A 23,106-nucleotide genomic window follows, 5' to 3' on the forward strand; every position below is an offset into this window, starting at 1 on the left:
AGGGCAGTCATTGGTTGTGGCCGGGCACCAACTAGTTCTTCTGGTCTCGGGATGATGTAAGTCTCTGGTTCATGTGGCCCTTTCTGTCTCTTGGGCTCATAGTTATTGCGTGACCTTGGTGTTCTTCATTCTCCTTTGATCCAGGTGGGTTGAGACCAATTGATGCATCTTAGATGGCCTCTTGTTAGCATTTAAGACCCCAGATGCCACATTTCAAAGTGGGATGCAGAATGTTTTCATAATAGAATTATTTTGCCAGTTGACTTAGAAGTCCCCTTAAACCATGGTCCCCAAACCCCTGTCCATGCTTCGCTGACCTTTGAAGCATTCGTTTTATCCCGGAACCTTCTTTGCTTTTGGTCCGGTCCAGTTGAGCTGACCTTCCATGTATTGAGTATTGTCCTTCCCTTCACCTAAAGCAGTTCTTATCTACTAACTAATCAGTAAAAAACCCTCTCCCTCCCTCCCTCCCCTTCTCATAACCACAAAAGTATGTGTTCTCAGTTTATGCTATTTCTCAAGATCTTATAATAGTGGTCTTATACAATATTTGTCCTTTTGCCTCTGACTAATTTCGCTCAGCATAATGCCTTCCAGGTTCCTCCATGTCACTTTTTTTTTTTATAATAATTTATTGTTTTAGGTGAAAGTTTGCACAGCAAATTAGGTTTCACTTTAACAGTTTTTATACAGATTGTTTTCGTGCCATTGGTTACGATTTTTACAATGTGTCAGCGTTCTCATAATTTGCATTCTGTTGGTTCTGTTTCCCTTGATCTCGCTTCCCTTCCCCTCCTTGCCTTCTCACCTTTGCTTTTCAGTAACTGTTGACCATTTGGTCTCACACAGTTAATTGTTTAAGGGAGCATATTACTCACAGGTGTTATTGTTTTATTTTATATACCAATCTATTACTTGCCTGAAAGGTGACCTGCAGAAATAGCTTCAATTCCAAGTTCAAAGGGTATCTTATGGTGATAGTCTCAGGGGTTCCTGTAATCTGTATCAGTCCAGAAGGTCTGGCCTTTTTTAGAAATTTGAGTTTTGTTCTATATTTTTCTCCTATTCTATCCAGGATCTTCTATTGTGTCCCTGGTCAGAATGGTGGTTAGTGGTAGCTGGGCACCATCTAGTTCTTCTGGTCTCAGGTTAGAAGAGGTTGTGTTCCATGTGGGCTCCTAGTTCCATGGACTAGTTTCTTCTTTGAGCCTTTGAATTCTTAGTTATCTAGTGCTGCTATAACAAATACCACAAGTGGATGGCTGTAACAAACAGAAATCTACTCTCTCACACTCTTAGAGGCTAGAAGTCTGAATTCAGGGCGCCAGCTCCAGGGGAAGGCTTTCTGTCTCTGTCGGCTCTGGACAAATGTCCTTGTCATCAATCTTCCCTTGGTCTAGGAGCTTCTCAGCACAGGGACCCCAGGTCCAAAGGACACGTTGTTCTACTGGCCCATGTTTCTTGGTGATATGAGGTCCCCCTGTCTCTGCTCACTTCTCTCTTTTATACCTCAAAAGAGATTGACTTAAAACACAACCTAATCTTGTGGATTGAGTTCTGCCTCATTAGCATAACTGCCTCATTAACATCATAGAGGTAGGATTTACAACACATAGAAAAATTACATGAGATGACAAAATGGTGGACAATCACACAGTACTGGGAATAATGGCCTATCCAAGTTGACACATATTCTGGGGGGACACAATTCAATCCATGACAGTTTCCTTCTCATTTGCTCCATATGAATAGAGGCCAATAGTTGTATCTTAGGTGGCTGCTCCCAAACTTTTAACACCTCAGATACTACTCACCAAACTAGGATGTAGAACATTATCTTCGTGAACTGTGTTATGCCAATTGACGAAGTTGTCCCCCAAGACTATGGTCCCAAGCCTTTTGACCCGGTAAACCAATCCTACAAGTTGTTTGGATATGTCTAGGAAGCTTCCGTAACTGTGCCCCCATGTGGTTTGTTATATATGTGAATATATATATGCAGCACACACAAACGTGTATACATACGCCTGCAGATAGACACCTGTACATGCATGTACCTTTACTCACATATGCCTTCCTATACACACATATGTTTTGGTTGTTTTTACTGTTCAAAAATGTGTATGTTACAGCATTTACCAAGTTGTCCCTTTTTTCTCCTGTACTTCTTAGTGTGTTTATTTACCTTGGTCAGGTTGTGCTGACTTCACCCATATTTCGGATTGCCTTTCCCATCACCAAAAGTAATAAGCCTCTACTATCTAGAAAGTGATTCTCTCTGCCTCTCCCTTTTATTCCCAGTAACCATTAAAGAACTTTGTTTTCTGTGTGTGTTATGGGTTGAATTGCGTCACCTAAAATTATGTGTTGTAAATCTTAACCTCTATGCCTGTGGTTATAATCCCATTTGGAATGGGATGTCTTTGTTATGTTAAGGAGACAGGATTAGTGTAAGGTGTTTCTTGAGTCAATCTCTTTTACCATGTAAAAGATTAAACAAGCAAGCAAGAAGCAGAGAGGGAGGAGATTAGATAAGATGCTGTGCCACATGAAGATCACCGAGGAGCCAAGGAATATGGACCTTCCTCTAGAGCCAACAGAGAGAAAGCCTTCCTCTAGAATTGGCACCCTGAATTTGGACTTCTAGCCTGCTAAACAGAGAAAATAAATTTGTTAAAGCCACCCATTTGTGATACTTCTGTTATAGCAGCACTAGATAACTAAACCCTTTAAACCAAACTCATTGCCATTGAGCTGATTCTGACTCATAGCAACCCTGTAGGACAGAGTAGAACCACCCCATAAAGTTTCCAAGGAGTGCCTGGTGTGTTTGAACTGTTGACCTTTTGGTTAGCAGTGGTAGCACCTAACCACTACACCACCAGGGTTTCCATGTGTATATCTATTCTTGACTTTTTATAATAGTGGGACCATACAGTAGTTGTCTTTTTGTGATTGGCTTATTTCACTCGGCAGAATGTCCTCCAGTTTCATCCATGTTATGTTTCACGGACTCATTATTCTTTATAGTTACATAGTTTATGTTGTATGTGTGTATTATCCATTCATCTGTTCATAGGCACTTGTCAGCATCACGGTACTATATAAATGGGGTACAACCAAATTTCTTCAATTGTGCTATTACTTCTCTTTATCCTAATACCATACTTCTGTTTCTGCAGGTTAAGATTTTATTATCTTCTTTAGTATACCGTTGATTGCTGGTGAACTTGTTTTTTGTGTGACTTGATCTAATTGGCATTTCAGTAGCCTTTTCTTTTGGTTATTTTTTCCTGTTTTCTCTGGAACATTCAATACTATTTATTGGTTTATTCATTCATCTGAAAATATTTAACTATTATATGTAGGAAGGAACCCTGGTGGTATAGTGGTTAAAGTGCTCAGCTGTGAACCAAAGGGTTGATGGTCCGAACCCACCAGCTGCTCCTTGGAGATAGATGTGGCAGTCTGCTTTCATAAGGATTTACAGCCTTGGAAACCCTGTGGGCAGTTCTACTCTGTCCTGTAGGGTCGCTGTGAGAATTGACTGGATGGCTGTAGGTTTGGTTTATTTTCCTAAGTATGTTGTAAATACAGGGATGAATGAAACAGACTCTTTAGCTAATAGTCTAGTAGGAAAAACAATTGTGTAAAGAGATTAGTTAGAGTTCAGATAATTAATTATAGGTATTGGGTAAGTAAATACAAAACCTAAAGGAGGGATTGTGTCTGGGAAAGATTTCGAGGAGATGCTTAATAAGGATCTTGATGTTGACTCAGTAGTTTGGCCGATATGAAGGTGGGAGGTGGGGAGGTTTTTATACATCATTTCTGGAAAATATCAGCAGTTACAAAGGTATATATGCATAAAAGAGTAGGGTGAGTTTTGGGAAGCTGCAAATACTTAGAATTGGAGAACAGGGAATGATGGGATAGAACAGGAGATAAAGTCAGTGAAATAGGCAGAAGCCAGATTATAGAAAGCCTCTTAGGCTTGCTAAAACATGCCTTTACTCTGTGACTCTTTTTTGTGGAGAAGAGTATTTAGAATACAAGATCTGGGTGCTTGGTGTGCTTCTTGCTACTGGGATGTCATTGCTGCTAGGCCCTCCCACTGGACCAAAGCTAGGAAACACACAAGTGTGCATCTATATTATTTCTAAATCTTCCTGTATACATTAAAAACCATGACTTCATAATCAATAGTTTTTCTTTAACTATTATCTTTTTTTAACTTTTTATTTTGAAATAATTGTAAATTCATAGAAAGTTGCTACCTTAGTTACTAGTGCTGCTATAACAGAAATACCACACGTGGATGGCTTTAACAAACAGAAATTTATTCTCTTGCAGTCTTAGAGGCTCAAAGTCTGAATTCAGGGTGCCAGCTCTAGGAGAAAGCTTTTTCTCTCTATCGGTTCTGGGGGAGTGTCCAATAACGGTATGTTTTTGAAAGATGTATCCATGTTGCTTCTGATGGCTGAGTGGTAGTCCATCATTTGCATCTACCACGTTTTGTTATCCTTGTAAAGGGCATTTGCATTACATCAAACATCCTTACCACAAATAATTCTAGAATGAATTTTCTTATCTCTGTCCCCTTATGGACCCATGGGAGAGTTTTGCTGGGGTGTGTACTTTAGATTGGGATTGTTTGGTTAGAGGGCATGTTGTTGTTAGGTGCTGTCAAGTCGGCTCTGACGCGTAGTGACGTTATATATAAAGAACAAAATGTTTCCCAGTCTTGTACCATCCTCACAATAGTAGGTGTGTTTGAATCCATTATTGCAGCCACTGTGCCAGCCCATCTCATTGAGGGTCTTGCTCTTTTTCGCTGACTGTCTACTTTACCGAGCAGGGATTGGTCCCTCCCGATAATATGTCCAAAGTACGTGAGACAAAATCTTGCCACCGTTGCGTATAAGGAGCATTCTGCCTGTGCTTCCTCCAAGACAGATTTGTTTGTTCTTCTGGCAGTCCGTAGTATATTCTGTATTCTTCATCAATACCATAATTCAAAAGGTCTTCCTTTTTCATTGTCCAGTTTTCCCATGCATATGAGGCACTTGAAAACACCATGGCTTGGGTCAGTGACATCTTTGCTTTTTAACACTTTGCAGAGGTCTTTTATAGTATATTTGCCCAGTGCAATATGTCCTTTGATTTCTTGTCTGCTGCTTCCATGGGCATTGATTGTTGGTCCAAGTTAAATGCAATCTTTGACAACTTAAATGTTTTGTTTATCATGATGTCGTTGCATATTGGTCTAGTTTTGAGAATTTTTTTTCTTTGTGTTGAGGTGTAATCCATACTGAAGGCTATAGTCTTTGATCTGCATCAGTAAGTACTTCAAGTCCTCTTCACTTTCAAAAAGCAAGGTTATGTCATCTTGCATATGACAGGTTGTTAATGAGGCATATGCACACTCCAATTCACAGAGTCCTTCAAGATTGCTCTCTGGAATGGCTCTACCAATTTTTACTTGTCAGCAGTGCCTGACTGTTCCTGTTTTCCTATTATCTTTACCAACACTTAGTGTTGTCCAACTCTCTAATTTTTACCTTATTAATATAAAGAAGTACCTTGTTTATTTTGCTTAAATTTGTAAATGATTTCTCTGATTACTGATAAGATTGAGCATTTCTTCATGATACTTGTTAGACACTGGAATTTATCCTTTATTGCATCTCCTGCTCGTAACTTTTCTGTAAGGCTTTTATTTTATAAAACATACATACAAAAAAATTTATTTTTTTTGATATGCAGTTCTATCAATTTTAACACATGTATACATTCATGACTACCACAGTCAGATACAGAGCAGTTCCATTACCCCAAAATTCCCTCACGCTGTCTCTATCCCTTTGTAGTCATACTCTCATCCTACTCCAATCCCTGTCAACCACTGATCTGTTCTCCCTCACTATTCTTTTGTCTTTTTGAGAATGTTATTTAAATAGAATTAAACCATTTGTAACCTTTTTGAAACTGGCTTCTTTCCCTCAACATAATGCCTTTGATATTCGTCAAAATCGTTTTGTGTATCCAGATTGAACCAAAAAAACCAAACCCTTTGCCCATTCAGTTGATTCAGACTTGTTGAGTATTCCATTGTATGGATTTACCATTATCTGTTCACTCATTGATAGGCAGTAAGATTGTTTCCAGTTATTGGCATTATGAATAGAACTACTATAAACATTCTTGTACAGGTTTTTGTGTGAACATAGACTTTCAGTTCACTTGGGTAAATTTCTAGGAGTAGGACTGCTGGGTTATATGGTAAATATATGTTTAACTTTCTAAGAAACTGCCAAAATATTTTCTAGAGTGGCTGTTCTATTTTGAATTCCCACTGGCATTATATGAGAGTTACTTTTACTCTGCATCCTTGCCAGCCCTTGGTATTATCAATATTATTTTAGTCATTCTAATACCTGTGTAGTACTAGCCTTCTTTGGTTTTAATTTGCATTTATCTCATGGCCAATGAAGTTGAACATCTTTTCATGTGTATATTTGTCATCCATTTATCTTTGGTGAAGTGTCTGTTCAGTTCTTTTGCTCACTTTTTAATTGATTTTTTTTGTTTTCTTAGTGTTAGGTTTTAAGAGTTCTTTGTATATTCTGGAAACAAGTTCTTTGTCCATACCTACTTTTCAAATATTTCCTCCTACTCGGTAGCTTATCTTTCATTCTCTTAACAGTGGCTTTCTCAGAGCAAAAGTTTTAAGTTTTGATGAAGTCCAGTTTATCACTATTTTCTTTTATGGTGTCATGGCCAAGAATTCTTTGTATAACCTAAGGTCACAAAGATTTTATCCTGTTTTTCTTCTAGAAGTTTCATAGTTGTACATTTAAATTTAGTTCTATAATCCATTTTGAGTTACTTTTTATATGTGTTATGAGATTAGGTGAAGGTTCATTTTCTTTTATTGTTCCAACACCATTTATTGAGAAGACTGTCTTTACTCCATTGAATTGCCTTTGAACCTTTGTCAAAAATCAATATATGTTTTGTTACATATATATTTACCATAGTAAAAAAAAAAAATCAATTGGCCATATTCATGTGGGTCTATTTCTGGACTGCCTTCTGTTCCACTGATCTACATATCTATCCCTGCATTTATATTACCCCATCTATATTCCATTTCTTTGCTGAGATTTTGGGTTTAGTCCCCAGGTTCCTTTTTTTTTAATTCCATTTCTTTGCTGAGATTTTGGGTTTAGTCCCCAGGTTCCATCTAGCTTTCGATGGTTGGTGATTTCAATATCCGTTCAAAGCCTTTGCAGTCTGTTCAGATCTGTACTATGTATGTACCACCCAGTGGCCAGTCTGAGACCTGGGCATTGGTCTATCGAGTAGTGCAGTGCTCAAAGTTTTGCTGTGCTGTTTAGGGTCAGACCTACCCATGAGCAGGTCCTGAGGCCACAGGTTCATAGTCAATTTTATGAGGTCACTTTCTAGAGCTCCTCCCTCTTTGCAGTCTCCCCAGTACCTTCCATTTCCTGGGCTTTCCTTGTTGGTTTTCTAACTAGAAGGCTGGGGGCTTTATTTACGCTGCTTTGCTGTATCTTGCTGTACATTTAATGTTATTGAGAAATCACCCTTCACCCTCAAAGTCTAAAACATACTATCCTACATTTATTTCTAATGTTTTAAAGCCCAGCCTTTCACATTTAGGTCTTTTGTTCTTAGTCTGTTATATGTGATATCAGTCACTTTTCACCTTAGTCTGTTATATGTGATATCAGTCCAACTTTATTTTTCCCAATATCATTCATAAAAATTTTATATTTTTCCTACTGACTTATCAAAGCATTTGTATTGTATAACACTTTTCCATAAATGCATGGTCTGTTTCTAGACACGCTCTTATGTGTCATTGGCAGATTGGTCTGTTTTTATACCAGTTCCACATTGGTTTTTTGTTGTTGTTTTTTCTATTTACTCTGATGTCCTTGGTAACATATCTTAATATCTCGTAGAGTGACTCTCTAACCTTTCCTGTTATTTTCAAAGTTTTCTTAGCTCTTCGTGGATCTTTATTCTTCCACTGCAGTTTTAGAGTCCATTTGTCTAAATGCTTGAAGTATAGTTGAAATTCCATTAAATATATAATTTGTGGAGAATTGAATTTTAATTATGTTAAATCATTTCATCCATGAGCATGGTATACCTCTTCAATCATTTCAGTCTTTTGTCTTTTGAAATAGTTTAAAAATATTCTGTATAAAAATCCTGTGCATTCTTTCTTGGGTACATTTTTAGATTGTGTTTCTCAATACTGTGAATGGTAACATTTCTATTTTTAAATTATTCCTGATATAGGATGGCATTATAATTAATCTTGTGTTTGGAAGTCCTGCAGAATTTTCAAAACCAGGATAGGAAAGGGTATATAAAACAGGACCACCTAATTTTGTCACTTCAGCATGGCCTGGAGTGGGAAAGTTTCCTTAAAAGGTGATACAGAAACCAAAAGCAAAGAAGTTTCCTGAATAAACTGAATGCTTTGAAGGCCAGCATAGCAGGGTCAGCGGTTTGGGGACCATGGTTTCAGGGGACATCTAAGTCAATTGACATAATAAACTCTATTAAGAAAACATTCTGCATCCCACTTTGGAGAATGGCATCTGGGGTCTTAAATGCTAGCAAGCAGCCATCTAAGATGCATCAGTTGGTCTCAACCCACCTGGACCAAAGGAGAATGAAGAACACCAAGGACACAAGGTAATTACGAGCCCAAGATACAGAAGGGGCCACATGAACCAGAGACTACATCATCCTGAGACCGGAAGAACTAGATGGTGCCCGGCTACAACTGATGACTGCCCTGACAGGGAACACAACAGAGAACCCCTGAGGGAGCAGGAGAGCAGTGGAATGCAGATCCCAAATTCTCATAAGACCAGACTTAATGGTCTGACTGAGACTATAAGGACCCTGGTGGTCATGGCCCCCAGACCTTCTGCTGCCCCAGAACAGGAACCATTCCCAAAGCCAACTCTTCAGACATGGATTGGACTGGACAATGGGATGGAGAGGGATGCTGGTGAGGAGTGAGCTTCTTGGATCAGGTGGACACTTGAGACTATGTTGGCATCTCCTCCCTGGAGGGGAGGTGAGAGGGTAGAGGGGGTTAGAAGCTGGCCAAATGGACACGAAAAGAGAGTTGGAGGGAGGTAGCAGGCTGTCTCACTGGAGGGAGAGCAGTTGGGAGTATGTAGCAAGGTGTATGTAAGTTTTTGTGTGAGAGACTGACTTGGTTTGTGAACTTTCACTTAAAGCGCAATAAAAATAAAAAAAAAGGTGATATGGGCAGACAGACATGCTAAAATGCCTTGCACAATCTTTATCCCCTTTCTTACAGCATCTCCATATAAGCCAATGGCATAGAATGATTAATTATTATAGGGACAATTATGCAATCAATTCTGATTGGGACGCCTTAATGAAATGGTAGTGTTTTAACTGACCCTTTAATGTTCAGACTATAAGTGAGATTTCAGGCCAAGCAAAGAGCATAAGCAAGGATCCAGAGGCATAATAATGTATTGGGTTGTGTAATTAATATCCTTCCCTTCCCTCTTCACTTTGGTCATTCCTTCCAAGTATTTTATAGCAGTTAATGTTGAACCATACTTGTGGCAGTAGTTAGATTCAAGGCTAATTGTTAAGACCCCTCCTGGATATCATCTTACAGATTTTAATTTTTTTCCCTTCACAGCCTGATTGGTGCTCTGTTCCATAATACATTTTTTCAAACTTCTTAATTATTTCTGAAATATAGGCCTTATTTTTCTATACATTTGCCTTATCACTAAATTTCCTGGAGCTCTAAAGACATCTTTAATTGGTACTTTTCTAATTTTTGGATATATAAAAGGGGAAGAAATATAGAGAGAAGAGTTTATATTTTCAGATATATGAACTGTAGCATTACCTTACCTTAGAATTAGGTAAAAGGAGACATGGTGGCGCAAACAGTTAAGTGCTAGACTGCTAACTGAAAGGCTGGCAGTTCAGACTTACCCAGCAGCTCCACAGGAGAAAGACCTGGCGATCTGCTTCTGTAAATATATACAGCCAAGAAAGCCCTGTGGGGGCAGTTCTGCTCTGTCACATGGGGTTGCCATGAGTCAGGATCTACTCAATGGCACCTCACAACAACAGAGCTAGGAAAGGTTTATTTGTATATAGGTAATTTGTATATTGGCGTACGCGATAAATAGTTATGATCTCTGTATTTGATTTACCTCAGAAAATTTTTTTTAACAGATCATATCAGAAGATATTAGTGAGTTACAGAAGAATCAAACTACAACTATGGCCAAAATTGCACAGTACAAAAGAAAACTCATGGATCTTTCCCACAGAACTTTACAGGTAATAATTTGGATTTTTTTCCTCAAAGTTTATTTTAAAAATTTTCAGATCTAGAGAGTTAACATTTTGCCACATTGTTTTTTCCTCTTTTTGCTATATCTTTTGAAAGTTAAGTTTCAAACATTGTTGACACCTCATAATTGAATATCTGATATCCAGTCCTTATTCAGATTTTCCCAGTTGTCTCAAATTGTCTTTTATAATTTTCTTGTTTTTTTTTCTAATAATCTAACCAAGGTTCATTGGGTTTTATGTTATTTAGTATTTTTAAAGCTAGAATAGTCCAGCCCCCCCATCCCCCCCTTTTTTTTAATGTCATTCACGTTTTCAAGAGTCTAGGCCAGTTTTCTTACACAGTGTCGATTTGTCTGATTCTTTCTTCAAGGTGTCTTTTAAGTTTTTTCCTCCATACCCTGTAAGTGGGGAACATTTTTCCATAAACTAGAAATGAAGTTTACAGGTATGAAAGATTCAGATGAAACATTTTTGGCAGGAATACTTCACGAGTAGTAATATATATTTTATATTGCATCACATCAGAAGGCACATAATTTTAGGATATTCCACTATCAAGAGTGCTCAGTTTGATGACTTGATTAGAGCAATAATTGCCAGATCTCTTCTTTGTAAAGGTGTATTTTTCCCCTTGTAATTAGTAAGTAATCTGCAAGTATTCTCTTTGACCAGAAAGAGGAACAGTTGAAACAGGCTCCTAACAAAGTGGAGCTGCTGCAAAAGTCAGTTAATGTCTTGAACAAAAAAATAATAATTGGAGCTACTGTACAACAATGAAAAATACTTTGTGGAACTTAAAACAGATTTTTCAAACAAAAATTGGTAGAAATTGAAGAGGGTGGTTACTCTTATGAATTAAATAAGTGACTGGGAAGATCAAGTGGAAGAATAGATACAAAGAAATAAGGGAACAGATCTCTGATATGGAGTTTAGATCAAGGAGATCTAGTATGTGAATAACAGGAGTTCCAGAAGGAGAAAATGGAACATAATTAAAAATGTATTAAACATGATTTCCCCAAGCCAAAGAAAAGCCCAAGTCTGTATATTGAAAGGGCTTATTGAGTTCTAGGTGGCATTAATGAGAAAAGACATGTAGTTATATTCTGGTAAAAGAAATTGCTGAACTCTGAAAATAGAGTTTTCAGGCAGGAAAATCAACTTATATGTTAGGAATAATCAGATCTGCATCAGACTTCTGTATCCTGGTGTTGAAGATGAGAAGATAATGGAATACATCTGTAAGTGCTGTAATCCAAGAATTCCAAACCAAAATTGAGCGATCATTCATCTGTTAAGGTGAAAGGAAGATATTTGTGGATTTACAGAGGTTCAAAGTTTATATCACCCATGTTTTCTGAGGAAAATGCTAAGAAAGGACTGCAGACAAAGGACAAATCAGTTAGAGACTTCAGGCTAGGGCAGGTTGAAGAGGAGAGAAAATGGTAAGCAGTTCACCTTGCTGTCTGTATTTAAATCTGAATGGATAATGATTAAACTACATGTGTAATGGAAGTGTTAAATATGAGCTTTTATAATAGAAGATACAGGAAAACAATAATCTTTTTTATTTTTTTATCTTTTTTAAAGGAAAACAATAATCTGAAACTAAAAGTACTTTGCCAACAAAACCTACAGGTTGTAAGAGAGGTCTCACAAGGTTGAGTGAGAAACATAAAAATAAAGTTCTTATTGAGGGGGTGGAGGGAAGCAGTGAAGAAATAAAACATCTTGGTGTAAGGAAAGCATATATGAGATCACTGATGCCTGATTTTCGTAAAATAGTAGAAAAAATTGATACCTGATTTTGAGTGCCAGAAAAGAGAGGGTAACCATTAATGGATGAAAAAAGACACTAGAACTTCCATACTAAAAAGAGAAAATAAAAGAATGAATACCAACCAAAACTGAAATTAGACTGTGCTGAAAATAGGAACATTACATATCAGAACCAATGGGACACAACAAAAGCTATACTGAGAGGAAATTGTACAGTCTTAAAAAGTCTTCATTTTTAAAATGGAAAGGCAAAACATAAAGGAACTTAGTACTCATCCTAAGAAATTAGGGACTCTCAAGATAAGCCAAAAGAAACTAATGAGAAATAAAGATAAATGTGAAATGAATGAAGCAGAAAAAAAAAAAAAAACCTAAGAGAATAAATTGTAAAGGCCATTTTTTAAAAAAGACCATTAAAATGGCTAAATACCAAATAAGCCTGATTAACGAAAAAGAGCAAAATATGAAAAATTAATGAGAAAGGAGACATTACCACAGATGTACAGAAGAGAATGCTATATGCAATTCCTGGCAACAAATATGGAACCTAGAGGAAATGGATGATGTTCTAGTGAAATAAAAATTACCAAAACTAATCTGAGAAGAAGAAAAAATTTAAATAGACAGGTACCATAGAAACATAAGATACCAACATGGAAAAAGGCACCGAGGCAGGATGGTTTCATTGCTGAATTCTGTGTAACCTCTTAAGAGAACTAATTCCAATGTTATTTTAATTATTCCAGACGAAAGGAAAAATATAGAAGGCTCCATTTGTTTTTTTTTAAACAGCCTTACTAAGATACCATTCACATACCATAAAATTTATTTATTTAAAATGCATAATTCAGTCATTTTAGTATATTCACAGAGTTGTGCAACCATTACCACTCAATTTTAGAACGTTTTCCTTACTCCAAGAAGAAACCTTGTACCCATTAACAGCCACTCCCCAATTCACTCAAACCCCTCCAGCCCTAGACAACCGGTTTGTTTCTATGGATTTGTCTATTCTGGACATTTTATATGAATGGAATTATACAATATATGGTCTTTTGTGACTGGTTTCTTTCACTTAGCATGTTTTCAAGGCCATCCATATTTTACCTTGTTTTAATACTTCATTCTTTTTTATTGAGAAAAAATATTCCATTGTATGGATGTACCACAATTTATTTATTCAGTTGATGGGAATTTTGGTTGTTTCCTGTTTTTGGTTATTATAAAAAAAGCTGCAGGTATGAACATTTGTGTACAAGTCTTTGTGTGGATGTATGCTTTCATTTCTCTTGGATGTAATCCTAGGAGTGAAATTCGTGCATCATATGGAAACTCTATGTTTCACTTTTTGAGGAACTGCCAAAGTATTCTCCAAAAGCTACACCATTTCACTTCTCCATTTGTTTTTAGTACCCTCCCAGAAATTTATAGACAGATGTTTCTAGTAAATATGTTCTTGTCGTTAGGTGCCATTGAGTTGGTTCCAACTCTTGTCAACCATACGTACAACAAAACACTGTCCGGTTCGGCACCATCCTCACAGTCATTGCTGCATCCCATCGTTGCAGCCACTGTGTCAATCCATTCATTTCATTGAGGGTCTTCCACTTTTTCACTGACCCTCTAGTTTACCAAGCGTGATGTCCTCCAGGGACTGGTCCCTCATGATACATGTTCAAAGTGTGTGAGACTGAGTCTTGCCATCCTCACCTCTAAGGAGGATTCTGGCTGTACTTCTTCCAAGACAGATTTGTTTGTTCTTCTGGCAGTCCATGGTGTATATACAGTATTCTTCACCAACACCGTAATTCAAAGGCATCAGTTTTTCTTTGGTCTTCCATATTCATTGTCCAGCTTTTGCATACATATCAGGGGATTGAAAACACCATGGCTTGGGTCAGGTGCACCTTAGCCCTTAAAGCAACATCTTTGCTTTTCAACACTTGAAAGAGGTCTTATTGCAGCAGATTTGCCCAATGCAATATGTCGTTTGACTTTTTGAGTGCTGCTTCCATGGGTGTTGATTGTGGATCCAAGTAAACTGAAATCCTTGACAACTTCAGTCTGTTCTCCATTTATCATGATATAGCTTGTTGGTCTAGTTGTGAGAATTTTTGTTTTCTTTATGTTGAGGTGTAATCCATACTGAAGGCTGTAGTCATTGATCTTCATCAGTGAGTGCTTCAAGTCCTCTTCACTTTCTGCAAGCAAGGTGTGTTATCTGCATATCGCAGGTTGTTAATAAGTCTTTCTCCAATCCTGATGCTGCCCTTTGTTGCTCTTTTAGTCCTGCTTCTTGAATTATTTGCTCTGCATACAGATTGAATAAGTATGGTAAAAAGGATCCAACCATGATGCACACCTTTCCTGATCTTAAACCATGCAGTATCACCTTGTTCTGTTCAAATGACTACCTCTTGGTCTATGTACAGGTTCTGCATGAGCACAATTAACTGTTCTGGAATTCCCATTCTTCACAATGTTATCCATAATTTGTTAAGATCCATGTAGGCGGATGCCTTTGCATAGTCAGTAATAACACAAGTAAACATCTTTCTGGTATTCTCTGCTAGAGATGCAAATTTTGCTAAGTTAAAGAAGCTAGACTGAAAAGAACCACATACATATGGCATGATTCCATTTATATGACAGCCTGGAAAAGTCAAAACGTTAGATACGGACAATATCTGTAGTTGCCGGGAGATGGGAGTGAGGAGAGAGGGGTGAGTACCTATGAGAGACACTAGGGAACTAACTTTTTGTGGTGATAAAAATGTTCTGTTTTTTGATTGTGGTGGTGGTTACATAACTGAATGCATTTGTCAAGACATTGAACTGTACACCTAAAAGGGTGAATTTTGTTATATATGGATTATACCTTAATAAATCTGACCAAAAAAAAAAAAAGCACAACAAATGCAGAAATTCTAAATGAAACATTAGCAAAGTGGATCCAGCTATTTATCAAATTCTAAAGGAGAATATTGTGAACAAGTAAGGTTTATTTCAGGAATGTAGGGTTGGTTCTGTATCAGGAAATTTTTCAACATAATTTATTAATATCCACACATTAAATGGAAAGTAAATAATAAAGACTATTACCAAAAGTAAACAGCAAATATAACAGGCAAAATGCTAAAACACTAAAATTACATTCAAGAACTAGACTACTGATACCCAATATTATCATTATTAATGTTAATCTTAGAGGTTTTCATGAATATAATGGGCAAGGAAATTAAATAAACATTGGAAAGGAGATTAAAGGTTCTCTTTTTTGCTGATAACATGATCACGTACTTAGGAAACAAAGGGAATAAACTAATAGAATTAGTAAGACAATGTAGGTAAATGGATATAAGATAAATCTACAAAAGTCAACTTTATGTTATCAGTGGAAATAGTAAAACAATTTGATTCACTATTATGACAAAACTAAGATACTTAGGAGTAAATTGATGAGGAAAGTACAAAATCTGATATAAGGCCTTTTCAAATACAAAGACAGATGAACCACAAACTGTATTCTTAGATGAGAAGACTTAATATAAAAATATCCATTTTCTGAAAGTTAAAAACAAATTCCAGTTTTTTTTTTTTAATTGCGTAAAACAGTTTTTAAGTTTATATAAGAAGGATATAGGTATTTGAGACTAGTTTATGGGGTGAAAAAGAAAGAGAGAGAGAGAGACCTGCCTTTTACCAGAGTTTAGAACCTATTTAAAAGCTTCTGTAACCAAGTCAAAGTGGTACTGGCATAGGGTTGGACATAAAAATTCCTGGAATAGAATAAAAAATCCAGAAATAGAAAAATGTAATATGTGACAAAAGTGTTACTTAATGTATTCAGTTCAGTGGGTTTATTTAATAAATAATGCTGGGGTAATTGGCTATCCATCTGTAATAAAATTGGACCACTGTATCGGGTTAATGCCCTCGCCTACAAATCAAAAGTTTGAAGGTTTGAGTCCAACCAGAGGTGCCTCAGAAGAAAGGCCTGGCAATCTACTTCCAGAAAATCAGCCCTTGAAAACCCTGTGAACAGAGTTCTTCTATGATACACATGTGGTTGCCATGAACTCAGCAGAAACTGGTACTGGTATCACACCATATACAAAAAATAGAGTAGATTAAAGACTTAAGTCTCAGGAAATTTATAAGGCTACATGTATTACCTAGGGGCTGGCGAGACCTTAGACCAGAAAACTAGAAACTAAAATGAAATTGGTTACATAAGAAACAGAAGTTTTTGTGTAGCAAAAGTTTGTCAATAGTCAGGCGATAAGATTTCAGGAGGAAAAAATTTGTGAACAACACAGTTCATCAATATTTATTGTATACAAAGAGAGCCTATAATTTGACAAGAACCTAATTGAAATAGGGTCAAAGGATGTGTAAAGGCAGTTTATAGAAGACCAGATGTCAAGGAGTTCTTAACCATAAAAAGATGCTCCTTTAACTTACTTAGAATCAGGAAAATGTGAGACCCTGTTATACTCATTAGATTGGCAAAAATTTAAACAAGCAGCTACCTTATTGCTGACAGGAATGTGGGAGAAAGGATTTTCTCATGTGGCTTGTGAACCTAAATCATTAGGATTTCTTGGGAAAGCAATCTAACAGCTTCTTTTAGAACTGAAAACACATACAAACTTTTAAGCCTAGAAGTCTCATTCTTGGGTATCTCTACCAGTAAGTAAAAATAGATACATATACAAAGATGTTTATTACAGCAGTTTTCATAGTACCTAAACTAGAAACAAAATGGATGCCCATCAATAGAGGAATGATTGAATAAATTAACTGTTAATGCATGAAAAATTATGCAGCCATATTAAAATTAGAGCAAAATATCTTAAAGATTACCATACTGTTGAGTGAGAAATGTATATCCCATTTTTTTTGAAAATTAGATGACTAAAAACCTTTGTTATGTGTATTTGTTCATGAAAAAAATATATGATTATAGAACCATGAATAAAAGTATACAGGGATTTATACTAGATTTCTAACAAGGGGTTGCCTGGAGTTGGGGAGAAGCAGAGCCAAGCGTGCCTTTATTGATCATTGTGCTGACCTCACCTGATGTATTGTTAAAAAAAAAAAAAAAGCTGTAGAATAATGTGCACAGTATTATTTTAGTAGTATAGGAAAAAAGCCACTTTTGAATCATATGTGTGTATATGCTTCCATATATTTGTATGACCCAGAAAACCCAGTGCCGTCGAGTCGATTCCGACTCCTAGCGACCCTATAGGACGGAGTAGAACTGCCCCATAGAGTTTCCGAGGAGCGCCTGGCGGGTTTGTATGAGCAAGGAAAAAAGTACAGAAGAATGCGCAACAGTGTGTTAACACTGTCTCAGTAGGGTGGGAGAATTTGCTGTGTCTTTACATATGGTCATATTGTATTGTTTCTCCACAAGCACATACTGCTTTTGTAATTTGAAAAAAATCAAAGAAAATCAATTAAAAAAAAATTAAAAATTATAGGTCATGTTTATATATAAAGAACGTTTAATTTTGAAAAGCTGTAAATGTCTAAAACTGGTATTATGTTGCCTATTTTTTAAGCTATAAAAATACCATAATTTAAAAAAGTGTCACTCAGTAACTTGTCTAATTAAAATTGACAATTCAAATGTTGAACTGTTAATAAGCCCTACTGTATTGAGTGTTCATGTAATATCCAGCTGATTTCTTTCAACAACTGATTGTAAAAAAAATTACGTAATTGAAAAGAGATGATAATTGATATTACTGGATTTTCTTTGCATTAAAAAAAAAAATTTTTTTTTTTTTCTTTGCATAGGTCCTAATAAAACAGGAAATTCAGAGGAAGAGTGGTTATGCCATCCAGGCAGATGAAGAGCAGTTGCGAGTTCAATTAGATACAATTCAGTGTGAACTAAATGCCCCTACTCAGTTCAAGGTGAGCGCTCAATAAGACCATAAAGCTAGAATATGTTTCAGGTGGATTGGCAGAAAACTGTTGAGTAGCCTTCAGAAAGAAATTTTGCATAATTGTTTTTATTAAGTATTTGTTCTCTTTGATCAAAATTTCCTTTCTAAACTTTTAATCAGGGTGTTTTCAGTCTGTAGATGTTTCAAATAATGTACAGAGGGAGGTGTGAGTTTTTTTAATATAGCAACTGTCCTTTTAGAAGAGAAAACATTTTCTTGCAGGCTTGGTTGCTGTTGTTAGCAGTTGTGATTTAACTCAGTCTTGTTTTTAGGGCCGACTAAATGAATTGATGTCCCAAATCAGGATGCAGAATCATTTTGGAGCAGTCAAATCTGAAGAAAGGTATTACGTAGATGCAGATCTGCTACGAGAAATCAAGCAGGTAAATGTTGTACCAAGGTGCACATTTTAAAAGGTGAAATTAGAGGTAGCAAAGGCACCAAAGTTCTCTAGACCCCTACTACTCAGTGTAGCCCATGACAGCAGCAGTAGCATCACCTGGGAGCTCATTAGAAATGCAAAATCTCAGGACCTCCGTCAAATTACAGAACCTGCGGATGTCAGGATCAGAGAGTGGTGTGTATGCAATATGGGGGTTATAAATATGTTGAGACTTTGATCCCCTCGGCCCTCCGGGCAGCTGGGTGGGAGTATGGGGTGGCCAGAACCCCTAACCACTTGTCTCTAAGGCAACTTCATATGAAAAGGGTTGGGAAGCACTGTTCTAATTTATGTTTATTGGTATAAATACATATTGTTTAAGTGAAAGCTGTCTAACCATTGATTGTGTTGAAAGAAAATATACTAAGATAGTAAACTCTGTGGAACATGTTAGGATTGTCAGCATAGCCCTGAGGATTTTGTTCGGTGCCTCTGAGTTGATTTTTGACTCGTAGTAACCCCCTGTGACAGAATAGAACTGCCCCATAAGGTTTCTAGGCTATAATCTTTACAGGAGCAGACCAACAGGTTTTCTCCAGAAAAGCTGACGGGTAGGGTGGGGTGAGAAGGGCTTAAACTGCCAGCCTTTTCATTATAAATGCTACATCTACAAATCCAATTTTATTGCATGCTTTAGGATGGATATTGCTGTTTAATGTCTCATAAACAAATTTGGCTCTCAGGTTCTTAGAAAGCATACATACACTTGATTATATGCCATTTTAAACATTTTCAGAAAAATTAACAAAAGAATCTAGCAAAATATAAGAAAGAGCTATATTGAAGAGTTTGTGTGAAAACTGTAGTAAATTTGGCAGTAGTATGAATACCTACCTTTCTAAAGTGATGAAAAGCAGTATATGGCTTTGGGATTGAATCCTGGCTCACCAACTACTAGTTTGTAACCTTGGGCAGGTGACTTACTTGTGTCTCAGTTTCCTTATCTGTAAAGTGGAGATGATAATATACCCGAAAGGGTGCTTAGAAGGATTTTAATGAGTTAATCACCTGTGAAGCTGGTAAAACAGGGCCCTAACACATGGAAAGGACTGTTACAAATGTTAGCAACTGTTGTTGTCATCAACATTGCCATCACTACATACTTTGTACTTCAGAACATGAAAATTGTTAGTTTTCAGGTGATTATTTTGTTACTTTCAAGTGATTATTTTGAATACCTTTTGAATTGTTTTATTATCATACCCTTGTTTTTAATCAAAGGTTATCAGGATGGCTGTCTAAAAAAATCTGCGTCATCTATAAAACTGCAGTTGAAACTATTGTTCATTATATATTTGCTCTTTAGAGTCTGTCTTTTACTGTAGGTCTCGTAAAGGTTTTATTAGCAAAAGACATAGTATAAATGTTTAAATACATATGTGTGTCCACTATATACAGAGCACAGTTACTAGGTAATGTACTGCTAGTAAAATAATGAAAAAGTCCTTTCCTGTGGGTAGCTTACAGTTCAGTACATTAAAGATGTTTTCCTTTCATTCATTCCAGCATTTGAAACAACAGCAGGAAGGCCTTAGCCACCTGATTAGCATCATAAAAGATGATCTAGAAGATATAAAGTTGGTGGAACATGGACTGAATGAAACCATCCACATCAGAGGTGGTATCTTCAGTTGACAGTTCACTACCTTGTATTAGAGGTTTATGAAGTGCATCCTCTGACTGCCTCAGGTCCTCCTTGAGAACTGCCTATGTGGAGAAAAAAGAAAACAACCCTCTCCTGGCTTGGTTTCTGAGAAGGTTACTGACAGATTTTTTTTCATCAAATCTGAAATAACATTGTCATCTCACAGCTGTTCAAAGATAGCCTTTGAAAGATTTATACCTGAAAGCTGTATTTACTTTAAAAAAAAAAGTACAAAATTCCCAGAAGTATATGTACTATTGTACATTTTTACAACAGCATTGTTCTTTAAAAATAATCAGTGTTTAAAGATTATTCTCCATTGAGCCTGTACTCTGCTTTCCATAGCAAGTAAATATAAAATGTCTACTTTGCACATACAAAATAATGACTCGGCTGCTGGAGACTTGTACTTCAGAGGGTAAATGTACATCAGTTTTTATATTTGTGAATTCATCTGTGGGAGGAGTAAAGAAAATCCAAGAATCTTTAATGATTAATGTGGTTTTCTTCGGTTCTATAAAGATGTGAAAATATATTTTTATATTATTTTACTTATTTGGAACTTACAGACATTAGGATATAACAAAATTATCATTTTTGCAACTTTTTTGTTTTTTTAAATGTTTTTATTTCTAAAGATGAAACCTTATAAATTCTTGATTTTAATTTTATAAAGTTCTGTGTGGTGTTTTGCTTATTTGGCTTCTGGAGAATGACCATTTATATCTGCACAAGCGCTAAGTCATAATCACAATTCAGGAACCTTAGTCTTTCCTTGTTTTAAACCAGATTTTTCCCTCCCAAGGATATTTGTCAATGCTGATATAAAACTTATTTCAGATATCTAGGAGGAAGAATTCTCTATCCACCACTGCAAACTGAAACTCAGTACTCCGTAAGCAATAACCTCCTTTTCCCATTCCCTCCCACCCCTGGTAACTGTTAATAAACTTTGGTCTCTATACAAAAAAAAAAAGAACTCTCTAATATATCATTAGTATCTGAAAACACTAGAAAAATCTAAATTAGACAACATTATGGTTAAGAGAGAGCTCAGCTGCTGACCGTAAGGTCGGCAGTTCAGCTCCACCAGCTGCTTCTTAGAAACCCTATGGGACAGTTCTACTCTATCCTATAGGGTGGCTATGAGTTAGGGCTGGAATTGACTTGGTGGGAATGAGTTTTTTTTTTTTTTTTAAACAATGTAACATGGTGATCCTTTAACAACCGAATTATCTTAAACAGTTTTTACTATAAACTGCATGAGCTGGCCCCTCTTGAAATACTTTAACTTCATACTTCTGTTTGATCCTTTGGCTTATATTGAAGAGTGTTATGAGAAAGACAGCCCCATGAATCTTGCCATTTTACTGTGGAGACAGTGATGAGTGTGATTCACTGTATTTACAGAGTCCATCCTCTTAGGAACCTGCTGAAGAAATTTTTCCCCCACTGCAGACTAGGTAGCAGTATAGGAGCCTGGGAACCTTAAAGATGATTTTTTTTTTCCAATTTAGCTGCTAGGAGTTTATGACCACTTTTACCACATTCATGGCATGCAATTTGTTATACAACCTTCCACATTGCCCCCTTCCATCATATTTTCCTACCCACTGCTGTAATTCCATCAGCGTTGAGAGAGGAAGTTCTCTCTTGGTTCACGTTTTGTCTTTGGCTCAGGTGATAGGAACGTCCATCCTCATCCACGTAGCAGAATATGGAAGGAGGTGTTTCTTTCCTCCGTACACGCTCCTACAGCAGGAAGAGTTGTTGAGCTAACTGATAAGAATTACTCATTGGGCCACGTTCTCTGGTGGGCAGATCATTAATCATGCATACAATGAGCATTCCTTTAGACTTTAATTTTTTGTGTTCTGATATTGTTAAGATCCCTGCACTTCCCAGTTCTATGAAGTAAATACACCTAGACAGCCCCCAGCCCTACCCCACATACATACCTGTTGCTGTGGCGTCAATTCTGACTCATGGTGACCCCACATGTGTCAGCAGAACTGCTCCATAGGGTTTTCAGTGGCTGATTTTCCAAAGTAGATCTCCAGGCCTTTCTTCAGATGTGCCTCTGGGTGGACTGCAACCTCCAACCTTCTGGTTAGCAGCTGAGTGTCATTAACTGTTTGCAGCACCCAGAGACTGACAGGGCCCAGGGTCTGCCTTTTAAAGACAGGCCCAGTTAGCCTCCTAGGTTTCCATCTCACTGGTAACTGCAAGTGTAAGGCGGGCAGTTGGTCCTTGCTGATGTAGCTGGTTAGATAACTGGATTCAGGCTGTATCACATGTATGTTCCAAGCAAGTGATAACCAGGTTCTAGATTTGGGTGTCAGAAAGACCCACTTTGGCCTTAGGACCAAGTTATATTCTCCAGTACAGTTTACCAGAAGTTCTGTATTTAGTCCTCAACTGGCTAACAGTGCTTGTGGATTGCCATTACTCAGAATTCTGAATGTGAAGAAAGGTAAGTAGGATTCAAGCACATTGAACTCCTGACACCTAATTTAGATTTTATTTAGTTTCTTGGTATCTTTAAAAATGGCCTTAAATCCTGTTTGAAATACTGGCAAAGTATAAAATGCTGATTACAAAGTCCATGACTTATTCAGTTTCTGTTCAACCACTGTAATACCTCAGGAAAAAAAAAAAGTACTGGATAACTTCCAAGACTCAAGTTAGAGACTATGCATGTGAAATACTGTAAACTGCTGTGTTTCTAGCAAAACCAAAAAACCAAACCATTGCCATCCAGTCGATTCTGACTCATAATGACCCTATGACAGAGTAGAACTGTCCCATAGTTTTCAAGGAGCGCCTGGTGGTTTCAAACTGCTGACCTTTTGGTTAGCAGCCGTAACAGT

General features: G+C 36.9%; 1 protein-coding gene across 2 annotated transcripts in view; it reads left to right on the forward strand.

Annotated features, from left to right (window-relative positions):
- Positions 1 to 21,215, forward strand: part of NUP54 (nucleoporin 54) — a 39,503-nt gene extending 18,288 nt beyond the window's left edge. The window contains exons 9-12 of one of the 2 annotated variants that reach the window (XM_003414143.4): positions 10,285 to 10,392; positions 17,998 to 18,117; positions 18,422 to 18,532; positions 20,098 to 21,214. In XM_003414143.4, the coding sequence (XP_003414191.1) occupies positions 10,285 to 10,392; positions 17,998 to 18,117; positions 18,422 to 18,532; positions 20,098 to 20,226 (468 nt within the window). In that variant the 3' untranslated portion in view covers positions 20,227 to 21,214. Of the gene's footprint in view, positions 1 to 10,284; positions 10,393 to 17,997; positions 18,118 to 18,421; positions 18,533 to 20,097 lie in introns of both variants that reach the window. The other variant, XM_064285687.1, reaches the window with a different exon arrangement.
- The last annotated feature ends 1,891 nt before the right edge of the window (positions 21,216 to 23,106 follow it).

Source organism: Loxodonta africana, chromosome 5 (assembly GCF_030014295.1).
Source record: "Loxodonta africana isolate mLoxAfr1 chromosome 5, mLoxAfr1.hap2, whole genome shotgun sequence".
NCBI classification, from domain to species: Eukaryota; Metazoa; Chordata; class Mammalia; order Proboscidea; family Elephantidae; genus Loxodonta; species Loxodonta africana.